The following is a 19,160-nucleotide window of genomic DNA, read 5'->3' as shown; positions in this document are numbered from 1 at the left end:
CACTGAATTTCAAGAATGTCAACAAAGTTCATTGCTGAATTCAGGAGTGTGGCTAGACTATTGTGTGGGTGAAGGGTGACAGCAAAGCACTTTTCCTAGTACAATAAAAGATTTGTATTAAATCGCAACGTATGGAGTCATGGTCTTCTTGAAGCCAAAGTCACATTATTCTAGCCACAGACCTGGCCCAGGTTATAAGGAAGGACATTTACTCCGATAAAGCCCAGGTATTCAGTTAGGCTTCCAAGGTAATGGCAGAGTGTGGCTCACACAGAGGTGCCCGCCAGTGCGCGCGTGGTGAGAGTGGGGCTGCAGAAGGCAGAAAGCAACTGTGCTCGCATGACAGGACCGCGGACTCCTCCTTCTACCTGCAAAGTCTTACTGTGCAAGAAGAAAACAGCCGAACCCCCAGAGACTGTTATCACAGACACTACTCAATTCATTAATCAAACTGGGTCCTAGAAAATGTTTTCGGGTGCCATGGTTTTGGAAGAAAGGTTTTTTTGTTTTTGAGTTTGAATCATTCTAAAAGCTGGTAAGTCATCTGCCTAAATACTAATAAAAAAAGATGATGTTCAACTCAATTAATTTATTAGACATTAGCCACGTGTCCTTTCTTATTATTCTGAACATCTGTCACAAAGCAGATTTTGTTCAGGACATTATGAACAACTGCATCATTCATGACTGGGTGAAGTGAGTATAACACGACCAGGCCACTATACCCGTAGTGACATCTGTTTCCTCTGTAAAACAGCAACACTGAAACCATACTACACATGTGCATGAAGTGACATGAACACAACGCTTATTCAAAGCACAGCCTAAATGTTTCTCATCTTCTTTACCCACTTGCAGAAAACTGCTAGTCAAGATAGCTGAGTACAGCTGATGTTCCTAACCTTCCCTTATACTCTGAAATTCTATGAACTTCCGAACATTCTCTAATCAGAACAAAATGGCCATGCAGTCTTTAATGACAAACAAATGATTTTGGGGGGAGTTTTTGGGTTCATCTACCAGAAGCATGGAGGGTAGAGGCCGATGCTTCAAAAGCAGGCAGGACCCCATTCCCAGCCAGACACTGGGCCTCACAACCTGGAAAGAGACTGTGATTCGAATCCCTCCCTCACTACTGCTCAGCATAAAGGGCTGGGGGTGGGGCCGCGCAGCCAGTTGACAGCAGTGTTTTTCTGTAACAAGTACAAAGGATAGTGGTCAGGAAGGATATAAAATATAATAAAAATCAGAAAAGCAAAGTCACTTCTTTGAGTAGCTTCTGGAACAATTTCAATGATTTTAAGACTAAGACCAAGACCAAGATGGGTGGAACGTGAGTGAAAAAGCTTCCCATTTTGGGTTACCACTCCAAAGAAGAGAGCAAGAAAGGTAATATTGAAGTGAAACAGCAACTTTGTTCTTTGTTTTTCTTCCCCCTGCAAAGGTGTATGAAAACCTGAACACATCTCGTTTCAGAACTTGAAAGTTGCTCAGAAGGTAGATCTTAAAAATTCTCATCACAAGATGGGGTGCCTGGATGGCTGGCTCAGTTGGTTAAGTGTCTGACTTCAGCTCAGATCATGATCTCAGGGTTTGTGGGTTCAAGCTCTACATCATGCTCTGTGCTGACAGCTCAGGGCCTGGAGCCTGCTTCACATTCTGTGTCTCCCTCTCTCTCTCTGCCCCACCCCCACTCATGCTCTCTCTCTCAAAAATAAATAAAACATTAAAGAAAATTAAAAAAAATTCTCATCACAAGAAAAAAACCTTCATTAACTATGGTGACAGATGTTAACTAGACTTACTGTGGTGATCGTTTGCAATATGTGCAAATATCAAATCACGTTGTACACTGAAACTAATACAATGTTACATGTCAATTATGTCTCAACTTAAAAACTAAGCTGACATTGGGATGTAATATTTTTATTTGATAGATGAGAGGCAGTGAAGGGCTGGAGAGCCACAGGGGGACGAACACAGAGGAGAAAAAGAGGAAGAGAAAAATTGGAAGAAGCAATGGTCACGCAGAAGTGGAGGGACGAGACAAGACACACAAAAACAAAAAACTGCGGAGGGAAGGAGATTTGGGAAATCAGAATTAACGAGAAGAAAAGGAGAGTGGGAAAGAGCCCCCTCCATTCTGAAGTGTGAGTCCACAGCTCTTCCTGACCTATGAGCAGTTGGAGACCTTCAGCTGTGAACGTCAGAGACTCACCCCCTTTCCTGCTCAGGTACAGTTCCTCACCTGTGGACTGTAAAGCATTGTCTTCACTGTGCCCATCCAAATTCTCACCCTCCTTTGGAGGCCGACTCAAGGTTTAAAATTATACAATCCCACTAGGCAGCTTTCTTTGATCACTTCAGCCCAAGAGAATCACCTTCACTTTAAACTCCTGGAGCACCCAGGAACACCCCTCTTAAATAAAACTCGTCACTTGTCATGTGGTCTTCGTTCTGTTGGGCCACTACACATATGTCTAGGTCTTAATTCACAAACCACACCATAAGATATTCCAGAGAATGGAAACTCTGTCCTTACAACAGCCATGGTGGTGCTTTGCATATTGTAGGTATTCTCCATATTTATTAATGACTCATGAAATCCAAGTCTTTGTTAATCATTTTTTTTTAGCTAAACAATTAAGGGATTTAAATTTCACTTTAGGGGAAGTGGTTAGGATATTCATTTATATTGTCCTTTTTTTAAATTTATTTTAAAAATGTTATTTATTTGTTTTGAGAGAGAGAGCGAGAGAAGGAGACGGGGGTGGGGGCAGTGAGCACAAGGTGGGGAGGGGCAGTGAGAGAGGGAGAGAGAGAATCCCAAGCAAGGCCCTATGCTAACAAGGTGGGGCTTGAACTCACAAACTCTGAGATCATGACCTGAGCTGAAACCAAGAGCTGGATACTTAATTGACTGAGCCACCCAGGTGCCCCTGTTTTAATTTCTAATATGGGTAAATACCAATAGCTATAACTTATATAAACAAAAGCTCTAAAAGCACCAGCTCATCATTCTTCAAATTTCCCCTCTAAACCACTTGACTATTAACTGCCTTTGTACCATACATAGTATGCATGTAAATGGAGATACTACAGACTGAATGTGTGTCCCCCCCACTCCCCAAATTCCTATGTTGAAGTCCTAAACCTTACCAAGGTGATGACAGTAGGAGTAAACAGGTTTAGATGAGCACATCCCCCAAGATGTGGTGGGAGGAGAGGAGAACGAGGAGGACGAGGAGGACCAGGAGGAGGAGGGGGAGAAGAAGAAAAAAGCAGCAGCAGAAGCAGCAACAGAGACCCCAGAGCTTTTTCTTTGCACCACATGAGGAGACAGTAAAAAGGCACCATCTGTGGGGCGCCTGGGTGGCTTGGTCAGTTAAGCGTCCGACTTTGGCTCAGGTCATGATCTCACGGTCCGTGAGTTTGAGCCCCGTGTCAGGCTCTGTGCTGATGGCTCAGAGCCTGGAGCCTGTTTCAGATTCTGTATCTCCCTCTCTCTCTGCCCCTCCCCTGTTCATGCTCTGTCTCTCTGTGTCTCAAAAATAAATAAACATTAAAAAAAAAAATTAGAAGGCACCATCTGCAAGCCAGGAAGAAGGCCTTCATAGAACATGACCATACAGGTACCCTGATCTCAGACTTTCAGCTTCCAGAACTGTGAGAAATGAATGCCTGCTGTTTAAGCCACCCAACCTGTGGCATTTTTGTTATAGCAGCCCAAGGTGACTGAGACAGAGAGTGACATTATACCTGTAGCAAAAAGGAAATTAGGAGTTTATATACTAATAATTCCTCTGATTCTATTGAGACAGTGGTCATTTCAAGGTGGGGGAAGCACAGATGATGGGCCTTTAAACGATGGTCGCCACATCTGTGAATGTGGACCCTGTCTGGGGCAGTACGCCTACTACAGAAACAAAGATGAGCTTTACTAAGAAGGCTGAAGGTCACCAACTATGGCCGTCTCTTTTTTCTTTTCCTTCCCTACTAGTTTTTTCAGAAAAGTATCAATCCCAGAACCACCCCTCAAAAATTAACCTCTTCAGAGCCCTCCAAGTACACAACTCTATTAATTTGCTTAGGGTTCAGAGGTGGAAGTGAGGGATTAAAACCAAATCATCTGTCATGTACGATACGATAAAAATGGATAATTATGTGGCTCGGTTTTGGTTCTAGAACTGTTTAGAGATGCAAGTTCAGTGAACACTTTGTATATCAAGACACATTCCAGTGTTCTCTTCCTACAACCTAGAGGAGCATGATCAAAGACACCATCTGTGTCTGAGGATGACACAGACGTCCTCTGTCACAGGATGACCTGTGTCAAGGGAGGAAGCCTAGTGCTCTCCTTTGTTTTGTAACTGACTAAGCCATTCCTCACCACCTGCCCCAATCCTGCAATAATAATCACTGCATTGAAATTAAATTTTTTAAAAAATAAATTCACTCTAGTGGTTTTATTTTCTATTGAAAGGAAGAATATTTTTAGCTGGAGAGACCAAAGTCCTTGGGCATGTTGATTGAAATAAAAAGCAACATGCTAGCATTAGCCACACTAACTAAGCCTTTTACAGATAACATGTCATATTAAACTGTTTCTGACTTTTATTCAAAATAAAAAACCGCTCCCTCTAGTTATTCAGATTGAATCTTAGACATGTTTCTTGCATCATTATTACTCTGTGCAGTCTCTGTATGATTCCATATGGCTTCAACAGTGCATTCTCTTTGCAGTTTCTTATGTTTTGTTTTAATTTCATACTAAACTGGAAATTTCCCAGTTTCATTAACTATCAGGAAATTTCTCAGGTACGCTACAAGAAGCAACATGTAAGAAATATTAATATATAACAATGTTCCTGAAGTAAAATTTGAGAGAACCCTACAAAAATGAATCCTTTTCATGAAGTTCACAAGCCAAGCCCTAAGAGCACTGCAGAGTAAACCTATATCAGGGATCTTGCATCTGACGCTTGTGCTAGAAAGAGTACTTATTAACAAACCAAAAATAGCCACCAAGTGCCAATTATGTAAAAAGCATTTTGCTAGACATTAAGGAAAATTTTTTCAAGTATACTTTCTGTGCTCTAGAAATTTCAGTGTATCTGGAGTGAAAATGTATATAAAACACAAAAAGCAGCAAACAACTGATACAGAAGAAAGTAATATAGATAAAAGGTTTTTAGGGTGCCTGGGTGGCTCAGTTGGCCAAAGACCAACTTTGGCTCAGGTCATGATCTTGTGGTTCATGAGTCTGAGCCCTGCATGGGGCTCTCTACTGTCAGCACAGAGCCCGCTTTGGATCCTCTGTCCTCTTCTCTTTCTCTGCCCTTCCCCTGCTTGTGCACACATGCTCTCTCTCAAAAAAATGAACTTTAAAAAAAGAAAAAGAAAAGAAAAAGAAAAGAAAAGAAAAAAAGGTTTTGGGGGAAAAAAGTCCCTTCTGATTTTGAAGGGAAGAGAAGTCATTAGAGAGGAGGCATCCTTTGGGTTGGGCTTGAGGGAGAGAAACGGAAAATGTTAGCAAAGGCACGGCAGTGGAAAGATAGGACTAAGAGAAGAGAAAGGTTAATTTGGTTCACATAGCATTTATGCAAAGAAGCAGCAGGAAATAATGCTGAAAATAGCATTTTAAAATTAATTAGTTTATCAAGCACTTACTAATGCCAGACAGTATTCTAGGTGCTGGGTATGCAAAGATAAACCAGACAGGCCTTCCCTCCCTGAGTCTATATCATGCAGGCAGGAGACCTACTACAAAGAAAATAAATGTGTGATATAATGGGGGAGGGACTGACTACAGGAGTCTCTCTAGATCTGGTGGTCGGACTTCTGAATAAGGAATATTTGAGCTAAGACAAGAAGGTGAGAAAGGACCATCCTCCTGCACAGAGCAAATAGCATGTATAAAGGGGGCCTGAGTCAAGAGTGGACTTAGATCCTTCAAAGCACCACCAGGAGGTCAATGTGGCTAATCAAGGGTGCTAGTACATCCTCTGAGAGAATCCAAACTGTACCTTATTGTTTTAAATGCCACTTTTTCGTGGTTGTTTACAAGGATGATGGTATGCTACCTGAGCCATGGGGACACAGCAGGTAGGACTTCTTCATGCTGCCTCCATGTTTTCCACCACCCCACCCACCTACCACTAGAGTGTGAATTCCATTTGTTCCCTGTTGTTCCAGTGCCCAGAACAGTGCTTGGTGTATTGAAGTCGCTCAGAAAATATTTGCTGAATGGACTGAATAAATATCACATATCTCCTTCACCCAAGAGCAGTCCAAAATGAAAGGCAGGGTTTGGGGAAAAAGAAGACGTGTCGAGGAGTGAGTTAGAAAGTCTACCTATGGTGCCAGTCCTTACAGGACTCTTCAGTGTTCTCACCCTTCTCAATTGAGGGTGGTCCCCAGCCCCTACGGGCTCACCTTGGGAACTTTCTTTGATGAGCAGGAACTCAGCAGAAGCATCCATAGCGGTTACCCATTTATTTAAGAACTTCTCTCCTCTAAACTCCTTTGCTGGAAATGTCTGCAAGTAACTCTTTGCTCCGACTCTACTTCCTATCATTGTGGTAGGTTGATTATGGGGAGGAAAAGCTGTTTTTAAAAGAATCAAAAAAAAAAAAAAAGAAGGGAAGAAATACCCCTTGTTTTGAGTTCTGTACCTACCTTTCCTCTGCTCCCATATAGGACTAGATGATTATCTCTCATTTGTAGCTTATAAGATCTCCTCAGGTTTCACTGTACCTTCCCCTAGATTTCCCTCTGCCTAGGCGCCTTCAGGTGGCACAGTGTCTTCCACACCTGAACTTTACACAAAAGAAAGGTAATTCCATTCTGTCATGTTTCTGCACCTTGTAGACAAGGATTCACCATTTGCTGACTTGTGACATTGTTTTTCTCTATTTAGGAGTGTCAGACTCCTGAGTGAAGAGGGCCAGATGCAAACGGCAGGGAGTGGTGGGAACCATGGGGGGAAGGGCAGTGCAAGCACCATGGAAAGGGGGAGCTTCAACTCCCGTCCAACACACAAAATGGCCACACCATTCTGCTGCAGACTCTGGCCCTCAAACTGGTAGGATAGGGCCTGGTTTCCACAGGGTCCGAGGGAAAGATAAGGCACACTTTTTCTTCTTTCAAAGTTTATTTCCTCATACTGACCAAATGGAGATTTCCAAATAGAGAAAATCTCAGAAGGCTGCTGGTTTTTCAGACAGGACGTAGGCGTGCCTGTGTGTGTGTGTGTGTGTGTGTGTGTGTGTGTGTGTGTGTGTAAGACAGGCACAGAAAGAGAAGGAGATGGAGAGGGAGGAAGGAAGGAGGGGGGAGCAGAAGGAGGAGGAGGGAAGGGAGAGGGAGTGGAAGGAAAAGGGAAAGGGTGGAGGTCAGATACTGGAAACTACACAGAACAGTGCCCCAGTGAGCACAGGGGAAGTAAGAAATCCTGTCTGAAAGCAGCAGAAAGGGAACAGAGGAGGAAGAGCCACTGGGGAGAGAGGAGGAAAAGCAAATGCAGCCAGTAAAGGGGAAGCTTATCCAGGCTCACCCCACTTCCCTGGCTCCTCTCACCAGAACTCCTGTCCCTCATCCATCGCTGGCTCTCAGCTGGAGCAAGGGTCCAGGCACAGAATCCACCTCGAGTGGCTCAGGAATACTGACCATGATGCCTTGGGAGGTGTGGGTGGGGCATGCCATGTTCTAACTCCATCTGTGCCTGCCTTCATGAAGACACCCCAACAATAATGACACGGCCTTGGAACACACGGCTGGGGTATGAGCCAGGCCTATTAGAGCTTTAGGACCTTAGGTGCAGGGGGTCCTTGAGAGCACTGGGGAGGGCCCCTCACTAAGGACAACTGGACTATGGCAGCACAGTGGTCCCCCCTGGGGATACAGCAGGGACAGGCAGCACTCCATGAAACAGACAATGACTGATAACTGAGTTTGTACTTCCCTCCTGGTGCTGCCATCACACAGCCGGGGTGTGGGAGTGGCGGGGGTTCATCTTCCATCACTAAGGAACTGAGGCTAATGCATCTGTCTGGCACACTCAGGGCACTCACTCGGAGGGGTCCAGAAAGTGGTACCCAGACTTAAACTCTTGCTCCTACCAACAGTCTCTGAACCAAAAATATATACATACATACGTACATACATACATATATACGTACACAAATGGTTCAGAACCACAAAGACAAAGATCATTCAAAAAACATTTCTTGTTGGGCTACCACTTGAGGGAATGCAAGCATCCTTTTAAATATATTTTTAATTCTAAAATGCTGGCCATGACTTAAAACACAGTGGTAACACTAAATCTGCCTTTCAGAAATTAAAAAAAAAAATTGGAAGAAATTTCATTACAGGCTTAAATGGGAGTTTTAATATGTGTACTGAATTGATAAGAAATTTGAATACTTGCAGCTATCTGTAGCAATATATGATAAGCTGTTTCAAGGTACAATTGAATAATTAATCATTTAATACATATTTGAAAAGTTTTGCATTTATAATAAGAAAAGTTCTATGCTAATTTAAAGTATTAACTCATATCTTCACCCCAATGTTTAATAAAAAAAATATTGGAAAGAATGTTTTCCTTAATTATTCCTTGCTCCCCACCTTTCTTCCAACTCCAATAAAGCCAGTACACAGCTGAAGATAAGATCTCTGGTAACTTTCAGATCTGTTTCACAGGCGAAGGCAAACACAAAGGATCAACCGTTAAAATTTTGTTCACCATTTTAAACAGCAAAGCCTCTGTTCATGAAAACTGCACCCCCATCATACTTCTTTATCATAAATGTCATCCTCATAATTAGCAATGATAACTTAGAAAGTGTCTTCCAGACTGATTAATAGATTGTTTGGTTCGTCTGTTCAATAATTCATTTATTCGGCAAATATTTATAGAGTTCCTCCTTTGCCTTGGACACTAGGCCTATGCCAGGTGCTGGAAATTAAAAACCAATTAAGACAAAGTTCGTGATTTCATTGAGGAGGTACCAGTGAAACAAAGTGGGGATACAGATACCTGAAAAAGAGCTGCCAGTGCAGGTGAGAGGTAGCCTAAAACAGTGAGTGGGAGAGCAAGGCGGGATCACATCACAGCATTCTAGCCTCAGCTGAATGGCGTATATTACTCCCTTACACAAAATGCCAGTTCCTTACTTCACTTGCTGGAAGGGTATGGAGTACAGGAACTGGCTGAGGGAAAGTATAGGGACACGTTCAGCAGACATGAATGTGCAAAGTGTTGGCAGGTGACCAGTGACACGTGCTTCCTATTTTGTGGTTCACTTCTCCAGTTCACTCAGATCACATGGCATTTAATGTTAGTAGCCATACTGTCTCTCTTGAAGCCCTCACTTTTCTTGGGATCTGTGATGTGTAGCACTTCCCTGTCTTGCTTCCTTTAACCACTGTGTCTAAAATGAATTCAAAATTTGTATCTTCAGCTGGCTCCTCTCTTTAGGCTTCAGATGTCTATAATAACTGCTTATTTGATATCTCTTCTTGAATAATTGGAAGGCAATTCAATCTTATGTTCAAAACTGGCCTCATACACTCCCTACCTCTTCCCCTCCAAAGTCTGGTCCTCTACCTTTGCTCCCGTATCCCAGGGAATGACACCAAATCCTACCTGGCACTGAAGGTGAAGGCCTGGAGGTCATCCCCGACACCCACCACTTCCTCCCTTCCATTCTCTACCTGAATGTGACCACCAGTGATTCCTGTTGATTCTGCCTTTCACATCCTTGCATTTCCCTCTATGTCCCATCATCACACTGTTCTGAATTGAGTTCCTTCCTGCCACTGGCTTTGCACATGCTGGTCCCTCAGTCTAGGTCAGCTTCCCTCCTCCTGGACTCCCTACACCTGGTTCACACTACTTTAATCAATCCCAGGGAAGTTTTTCCTGACTAGATCAATACCTCCCATTAACTGCCCTTAAAGTACTTTCCCTTTCAATACTTGGAATTGGAATTTGAGGATTCTCAGGTCAATATCTGTCTACCTGATTAGACTGTCTGTTCCACGAGACGAGGACTATATACATGTATTTTCCCTATTTGAGAACCACCACTCAGAACATGGGTGGCAGTTAGTAAGTATTCCCTGAATGAATGCAGGATGAAGCAGGAGTATGCATTCAGACTTTAGTTGCAGGCCATTCTTTCTAACCCTAGTAGTCTCCCGAAAAAAACACAGGTTCTGTGACAGAGTCACTCACCAAGCTCTTTTTGTTGGCGTGATCTGATCAAAAGGCTGTAGGTCATTTCCGAATGTTTTCTGAGAGGCACTTCTCCCCCTTCTCAACTTTGAGAAACACAGGCCTCCCCTGCTCTTTAGTTGAGAGAAAACTAGAGAACTCTAGGTTGGGGCTGAGGTCAAAGTTTGGAGAACAGGGACAAAATTTTCAGTCTAATAATTATATAATAACATGTAACTGTTTATAACATTGGAAAGCAATCTTTGTGTTTCCATTTTGTCTTGATTTTTTTTTTAGAACAAACAAATGCACACAAAGCATATATGGCCTTTTCTATTTTGGGTTTCTTATTTATTTCCCAAATGCTTTAATTACATTCATTTAGATTTAAAATATAAGCTGCTTTCTCCTAAATCTCATTTGTTAAAAAGGATTCTTACAATTCTGTACTTTTTTCAGAATCTGTACACTTGGATATGTGTGTACTATTACAAATCAACAGAATACACCATATGCATAGGCAATAAAAGAAAACAAAGATAAATTGCACTTCATTAAAATTAAAAACTCTAATTTTAAAGGGGTACTATGAAGAGTGAAAAGACAACCCACAGAATGGGAAAAATATACTAATTGTATCTCTGAGAAGAGTTTAATATCCAGAAAACATAAAGGCTTCTACAACTCAAGAACAAAAAGACAAACAACCCAATTAAAAATGACCAAGAGGACTTGAATAGACATTTCTCCAAAGAAGATCTACAAATGGCCAATAAGCTTATGAACCAAGGCCCAACATCATTAGTCATTAGGGAAATGCAAAGCAAAACCACAATGAGATACAACTTCACAACTACTAAGAAATAAGTCAGAGAAAGACAAATGCCGTATGATATCACTTATATGTGTAATCTAAAAAAGGCTCACTTGTAAAAACAGAGAGTACAATAGTGGTTACGGGGGCGGTGAGGGGGAGGGAAGAGGAGAGGTGCCGTTTTAAGGGTATAAACCCACAACTAGTAGATAACTAAGTTCTGCAGGTTTAGTATACAGTATAGTGAATGTATAAAATATTATATTATAATCCTCAACGTTGCAAATGGACTAGATCTTAATTACCCCTACCAAAAGAAAGAAAAGAATTATGTGCCTTGATAGAGGTACTAAGATGGCTACAAGGGCAATCATATTACAATATATAAATGTATCAAATCAACAGGTACACCTTACCTTTACTCAATGTTATATGTCAATATATTTCAAAAAAAAAAAAAAATCCCACCCCAAAACATTTTATACCTAATAGTATGGCTATTAAAAAAAAAAATAACCCAAAAACAGAAAATAAGTGTTAGCAAGGATGTGGTGAAATTGGAACTCTTGTTACATTGCTGGTGGGAATATAAACACTACAACCGCTGTGGAAAACAGTATGGTGTTTCCTCAAAAGGTTTTTTTTTTTTTTTTACTTTTTAATGTTTATTTATTTATTTTGTGACAGAGAGAGAGCTGGTGGGGGAGGGGCAGAGAAAGAGGAGAGAGATAATCCCAAGCAGGCTCCGCACCATCAGCGCAGAACCCAGTGAGGGATTCTGTCTCACAAACCATGAGATCATGACCTAAGATGAGATCAAGAGTCGGCCGCCCAACTGACGGAGCCACCTGGGTGCACCTCCTCAAAAGTTTAACACAGAATTACAATATGCTCCAGAGATTCCACTCCTAGGTATATACCCAAAAGAAATGAAAGCAGGGACTCAAACAGATACTTATATACAAATGTTTATAGTAGCAACATTCACAATAGCCAAAGGTATAAACAACCCATGTGTCCATCAACAGATGAATGGATAAATAAAATGTGGTCAATGTTCTCTATTTGGTAAAAATAAATAAGGTAGTTATATTCTATAAAGTTGCAGCAAATACTGAATGAGTAACTACTGAACTGCTCCTCCTAAGGGTAATAGGTTCTCGAGATCCACTGGTCACCTTTATCAACCAATTTATATATAATCCTGTTTTATGTGCATTTCTGTTTAAGCACACCTTTATATATATATATATTATTATATATATACACACATATATACACATATATATATGCACACATATATACACATATATATACACACACATATATATATACATATGATTCATAACACTGAACTTACAGCCAACAGCACTATAACTCATGCCTGAAAGAAGCTTATCTAAGACCTATATTTTTCTTCCCTAAGGCACATCATAGCCATCTTGCTTTAGGAACACTAGATAGCACTTTAGCACTATGCTTAGAGATCATTTTAAACAATGAAATCACCAAAAAACAGCACAAAAATGCAAAAAAACCCCACATGGTACTAAGTAGACCATGAAAAGGCCACTTGTTCACAGTAAGAGGGCTGAAACAAAAAGGCAGAGAGTCTCAGCTGAAATGTACACACTGGACAACTCTAATTTATTGCTGCTCTGGGCACATCTACGAAGGACTATGGGAGTGCTCTGAGTATGGACTTTGGGGTTACAAAGAAATGTAGTCAGAAGGTCAGTTCACAAATACAGAATCTACAATGAGGACTGATTCTATATATAATGGAATAGTCAGCCATAAAATGAAATTCTGGTACATGCTACAATAAGAGTGACCCCTGATAACATGAGTCTTAAGGGAAATAAGCTAGACACAAAAGGATACATACTGTATGACCCTACTTATAGGGAACACCTAGAAAAGGCAAATTCATAGGCTAGAGGTTATGAGGTGTTTGGGGGAGGGAAGACTGTGGAGTTACTGTTTAATGGGTTGAAAGTTTCTGTCTGGGATGATGACAATCCTGGAGACGGACAGTGGCGATGGTCGCACAACCCTGTGAATGTAATTAACGCCACTGAACTATATACTTAAAAATGATTAAAATGGAAAAATTTTAAGTTATATGTATTTTATGAGAAAAACTTCTAATAGATTTGCTAAATAGGACTGAACGGATCATTTAAAACTCCTGTTAAAGTCAAATGGAGACATGCTGGATGGCCCGAGTAGCAATTCTTGTTTACCCACACTTCCATTTAAAGCAAGGACCTTCTGGGATGCCTGGGTGGCTCAGTTGGTTAAGCCCATGATCTCACGGTTTATGAGTTCAAGTCCCATGTCAAGCTCTGTGATGACAGCTGAGAGCCTGAAGCCTGCTTTGGATTCTGTGTCTCCCCCTCTCTCCGCCCCTCCCCACTCACACTCTGTCTCTCTTTCTCAAAAATAAATAGACAGTAAAAAAAATTTAAAACAATGACCTCCCTTAATGTGTTTTTCTTTTGGTTTATAGACCATATTAAAAAAAAAAAGCCTTGCTATATAATATCAACTGATTAATGAGGAACACAAGTAAATGAAAATGTGCATGTTGGTTGTTTAGCCTTGCTTCACTCTTTTGGTGAAAAATTATGTTCAGTAGAAGTATTCTTTCTGACTAATCACCAAAAGGAGGGTCACCTTGGGAACCAACAGTGGATGTTCCCAATTTATACTGGGATGAAATGGTCTTGGTGACATGCCATACTTGAGTGAACTGGCCTTCCTAGGTCAACTGCTCTGGTACCATTTAGGTGTCTCGGCACTATGTGTCCACTATCAATCTTTTGCATTGCTCTTATCACCAACCTATTTCTTATGCACTTCCTTCCTTACCAGAACCCCCTATTTTCCTATCTCTAGACAGAGCCATCTGTTAGAATAGTGATGTGGTTACTATCATAATTCAAATGTTCCTTTTTATTTTAGGTATTTCTTGACCCAACAATTACAAAGAAGCACTGCTGGAAACAAACATATGAGAAATGTGCTAACGTGGAATAAGAACGGCGTTGAAATGTAAACGTAACATAGGAAGGAATTCATGGCCAAAGAAATATCTCTTACAGTTCTTTTGATCTTTTAAAATGCGTCATAAAACTAAAAACGTTTCACTACAGAACAACATTTCGGCTTCTTTTATGATTGCAAAGAAGGATAATTATGATTGTCATGAAAACACATTGAGCAGCTGTATACTCTTAACAAAAGAACCACTGTATGAATGCATGTAAAAACTGACACTTCATACATTCACATTTCCTAGAAATTAGATAGTCTTCTCAACTGGAGTAGATACCAAAAGAGACTGTTTTCTATTAATCGTGGCTTTGTACCAGTCAAGTTTTTAGAGCCAACTGGATCATCTTTCTTTTGGGACAATTCCCACATATTATATGAGATCTATATAAACTGATTTATATATACGCAGACACGTGCATTATAATTTTGCAAAAAGTAATTTTTAAATTCTTAAATGATAGATTTTCTACTCTTAAAAATGCTAGTGTCAGTGGATTCTTTCACAAATATACATATGATTTATGTTTAGAAATCATAAAAAAAGCATAACAAATAACTCTGCAGGTTATTTTATGAAGGCTAATTAATAGGTACTTACTCATTAAAGACTAGGTCTGGCGCAAAATAGAGAAATTGGCTGTTTGTATGTTTGTACGATCTCCAGCTCAAGGCAAATGATGATAGACACATCCAAGAATACTGGATTAGGGTAATTTGGTCCTCAAGAGGCAAGTTTTTGAATCCTGAAGAACAGAACAATTAATCACAGAAATACACTTAGCATTTAAGTACATTCCAGGAAGACGCTTCTTAAGGCAACCCCAAATAGTCACCTTTCTCTAACAGACTCAGATCAATTCAATAGCCATTTAAGGAGCACCCACCATGGGCATGGCCCTGTTTAACATCTTATTTTAAGTTTATTTATTGAGAGAGAGAGAGAGAGAGAGAGAGAGAGCGAGCATGCATGCATGTGTGTGCGAGCAGGGGAGGGGCAGAGAAAGACAGAATCACAAGTAGGTTCCTCCCTGTCAGTTCAGAGCCCCACTTGGGCTCAATCTCATGAACCGTGAGATCATGACCTGAGCCAAAATCAAGAGTTGGACGCTTAACCTACTGAGCCACCCAGACTCTCCAACGTTTCATTTTAAATTCACCCTAAACTTTCAATGAGGGTGAACTGCCAGAACAAACAAAACCAGGGAGTTCAGACAGCTTCACTGTGGGTAATGGTCTAAAACCTTTGGTTAGACTGAAAGAATTTGTGTTAACTTGTAAAACTTGCTTCATCCTATTCACATTAACATTCAAATAAAGACTTTTTATAACTGTCAACTCCTACATATCTACAGTTAACTTTTGTGAATTTGCAGTGGTTGAAAAAGTACTATTCCTTGTTTCCCCTCGTCTGGGAGAATACTGGACTTCAACAAAGGTATAAAGTAGAGTAAGTGTCTTTGGCATCTGTCCTCCTCTCTCTTACAGTCTTCATTTCTGGGCTTACATCAGCCCATCTTTTGTTCCTTTTCTCACCCCCTGTATTCCCAGGGACATCATGGTATTCTTCTGTTTGCAGAGTTTCACCAGGACATGTTCCTCTTCACAGACCCAATCATCAGAGCTTTCCCCAATCTTTTTTCTTATGCCTCTTGGCTGACCATAGGTAATCCAAGAAATTGCTTATAAGTTACATTATTATTATTATTATTATTATTATTATTATTATTATTGAGACAGAGAGAGTGCGAGTGGAAAAGAGGGGCAGAGAGAGAGGGAGAGAGAGAATCTTAACCAGGATCCATGCCCAGTGCGGAGTCTGACACAGGGTTTAATGTCATGACCGTGAGATCATGACCTGAGCCAAAATCCAGTCAAATGCTCAACAGAAAGAGCCCCCCAGGCGCCCCAAGAAACTGCTTTGATTAACGAACTGGGACAATGTGATAACAATTCTAAGTGATGTTTCTGTAGATTAAGAAGGACTTTATTAATAAAATTCTATAGCATAAAAAGTGACTACAGTAGGAATTTCAAGGACAATTTAAAGGGTGCCGGAGGCAAGATGATATTTTCAGAAAGAACAGTCTTTCAGGATCTCCTACAACTTACTTGATAGGTCATGGTTTACTGGTCTATGCTCAGATTAGCCCTGGTTATGAGCTGCTAATAATGGGCTCAACTTGCATTTTCACAAACAGATTGTATTTCACCTTATCGATAATTCGAGGTGGAAATGTCCTATTTCAATCACCAGCACAAGAAACGTAGATTAACAACAGAACCCTTAGCCCTAACAGCTCAGGAGAAATGAGCACATTGACAGATTTTCCCTACACACTTGATTAGTTTGGTAGCGATTACAAAATTTGGTTATGAGGAACTGACAGAAAGCTAACTCCAACTGCACTCTTGGGGAGATAGTGAAATGTGTTGCCCTGACTTCTCTTCTTCAGGATGCAGACCTTGAAAGGAGAGGCATGCCTACCTGGAAGTACCTTTGCCCACTTCACGACTTGGATCATCTGTTTGCCTGCTAAGCGGTTTAGAGTGGAGAGTAGGTTTTCGGCTGTGTCTGGTTTTGAGTTGTCGTAGCCTGCATACACGATCTCAGGCTCGATGTTTTCAAGGATCGCAACAGGGGTAGGCGTGAGCGCTCGTGAGATTGTGGACAGCTGAGGAACCAGCGCTGAGTTGACCGAGGGCTCTTTTGCAGGAGCTATGTACGTTGTCCCCTCCTCGGGGCTCTGGGGGGGTGGGGGAGGGGGCGGGGGCTGCTGCTGTGACTGCTCCTCGTGAATACCTTTTAACTTGCCCAACTTCTTTGACTTTCGAGCTGTAAAAGAAATTGTAAATAATAACGGAAAATTTAAATTAGGATTGGGATACCTTACATGAGGTAAGTTACAATTAAACATTGACTTAGTTGACTACTTTTCTTTTAAAGATGTCTTGTCACAGTAACAGAAATAGAGCCTTCTCAGTGATTTTCTAATATCGGGCACAGTCCTAAATGTTTTATATTAATTAACCAATTTAACAATTTTATGAGTAGGCACCATTAAGTTTCTTATTTTATAATGAGGAAACAGGCCAGAAGGGTTAAGAAATAGGTAGGTCTAAGATCACACAGCTAACACATGATAGAGATGAGCGTTCAGAGGAAGGTAAAATTACTTCATATGCTAATAAGTTACATATGTCTCCATTAAATCTTAGATAAACCAGTAACTCCCGCCTATTTTCCACCAGGTTGCCAACAAGTGCTAGAATGGGTCTTATTCTAATGCAGTCTCTACTCCCTCTAATTAGCTTTGCTGGCCCCTTTACTAGTTCCTGTACTTCTCTACCACTTACTCTTCCTGTTCTGGTCCATGTGTCATCGCTGGCTTATGCGGTTATTTGGCATAAATTCTGCTAGCCCTAATCCCCAGTTATACTGTGAACCACTGAAACACAAAGACTGGGTATTCCTCCTCGTTTACAGCCCCCGTGGCACGCTGGTGAATGGTATACCTGGAGAAAGTGATTTATAGATTTCCACTGGATTAATGGGAGAGCAATCAACCCCAAAGCAAGGCAACAAGATGGAATAAATTAAATATCTAGGTGATTTCAAATTGGAGAGCTAACTACTAAGCTAACTACATGTATAGGAATTAATGCTGCAAAAAACCATGTTTAAATTACACCAACGCACACATATACAATATTTAAAAATCTGACCCACTCTATATTTTGAATACAAATCAACAATTCACATATTATATAATCTAACTAAAAAATATCATACTACGATATTAGAATCTCACTTCAGATTTTTAGGAGAACTTATTATGTACGAGTGACATTATGTTCTGATTTACCCAGAACAGTCCTGGTTTATGCTGGTTTTCCCAGCATGATTACCAATAATGCCCTGTTTATTCTTACAAGTGCCATATTTTGGACAATAAATATAATGTGGTCATTTTAATTAAAACCAAAGGATCAGTAAGTATTAATTTTAACAGAAATTGCTTTTCTTTCTCATTTTTCTCAAGGGCACTTAAAATAGACGAGAAATGAAAGAATGGGGAGATGTAAGGGAGACTGTTAGGTAGATGGGAGGTTGGGTTTTGGATGGCAGGTGTGTGGGGTCAATGGGTAGACAGATAACTGTTTGTTTGTTTTTTGAGACAAAGAGAGATAGGGAGGGGCAGGGGAGCAGGGGAGGGGCAGAGAGAGAGGGAGACACAGAATCTGCAGCAGGCTCCAGGCTCTGAGCTGTCAGCACAGAGCCTGACGTGGGACTCGAACTCACAGACCGTGAGATCATGACCTGAGCCGAAGTCGGATGCTTAACCGACTGAGCTACCCAGGTGCCCCTTGATGTATGACTTAAAGGATAAAAAGAAAAGAAAGCTTAGAAATGCCAAATTGAGCTTAGAGCTACAGTAATAACTTATTTGCAATTGTAAGGTTTTATTTTATTTTTATTATTTTTGAGAGAGAGACAGAGTGCGAGAGGGGCAGGGGCAGAGAGAGAGAGAGGGAGACACATAATCCAAAGCGGGCTCCAGGCTCCATGCTTTCAGCACAGAGCCTGACGCAGGGCTCAAACCCAAACTGTGAGATCATGACCTGAGCCAAAGTATGATGCTCAATTGACTGAGCCATCCTGTAAGGCGTGCCTGTAAGGTTTTCAATTTCACTGAAGAATTTCAAAACTCTACTTAGTTCAAACACGTGAGGGACTTCTAGCATACATGTTTAATGTAGAGTACAAATATGCCACACTAATTAGCTTGATTTTAGAAATAACCATTCATGATTACAATCATGGCCATTAATCTTTACCACATTCATCCCAGAAACACTTACCAATTTAGATGAACGACAAGCCACTGGCCAACAATAGATCTACCTGCCACACATCTATTAAATACTGGAACTGGGCTTAAAAGATAGAATTCCTATATTTTAAGGAGTTTTAAAATTAGCAAAACAATTTTAAAGCAGTCATTTCAAATCGTTTCATTTCTTTACAGACTACCTCCATCAATAAAAGATTTCTGGCAGAAAAAA

At 40.8% G+C, this 19,160-nt stretch overlaps 1 protein-coding gene across 1 annotated transcript in view; it reads right to left on the bottom strand.

Annotated features, from left to right (window-relative positions):
- The window catches only part of NR3C2 (nuclear receptor subfamily 3 group C member 2), a 349,492-nt gene that overhangs the window by 53,976 nt on the left and 276,356 nt on the right, over positions 1-19,160 (bottom strand). Inside the window, exons 5-6 of the mRNA XM_030312947.2 lie at positions 16,582-16,929; positions 14,695-14,839 (exon numbers count right to left, since the gene is read on the bottom strand). Coding sequence (XP_030168807.1) covers positions 14,695-14,839; positions 16,582-16,929 — 493 coding nt within the window. The remainder of the gene's footprint in view (positions 1-14,694; positions 14,840-16,581; positions 16,930-19,160) is intronic.

The sequence above is a fragment of the Lynx canadensis genome, chromosome B1 (genome assembly GCF_007474595.2).
Source record: "Lynx canadensis isolate LIC74 chromosome B1, mLynCan4.pri.v2, whole genome shotgun sequence".
Classification (NCBI taxonomy): Eukaryota; Metazoa; Chordata; class Mammalia; order Carnivora; family Felidae; genus Lynx; species Lynx canadensis.
Note: the sequence above shows the minus strand (reverse complement) of the source record. Positions and strands in the feature narration are given on the sequence as shown.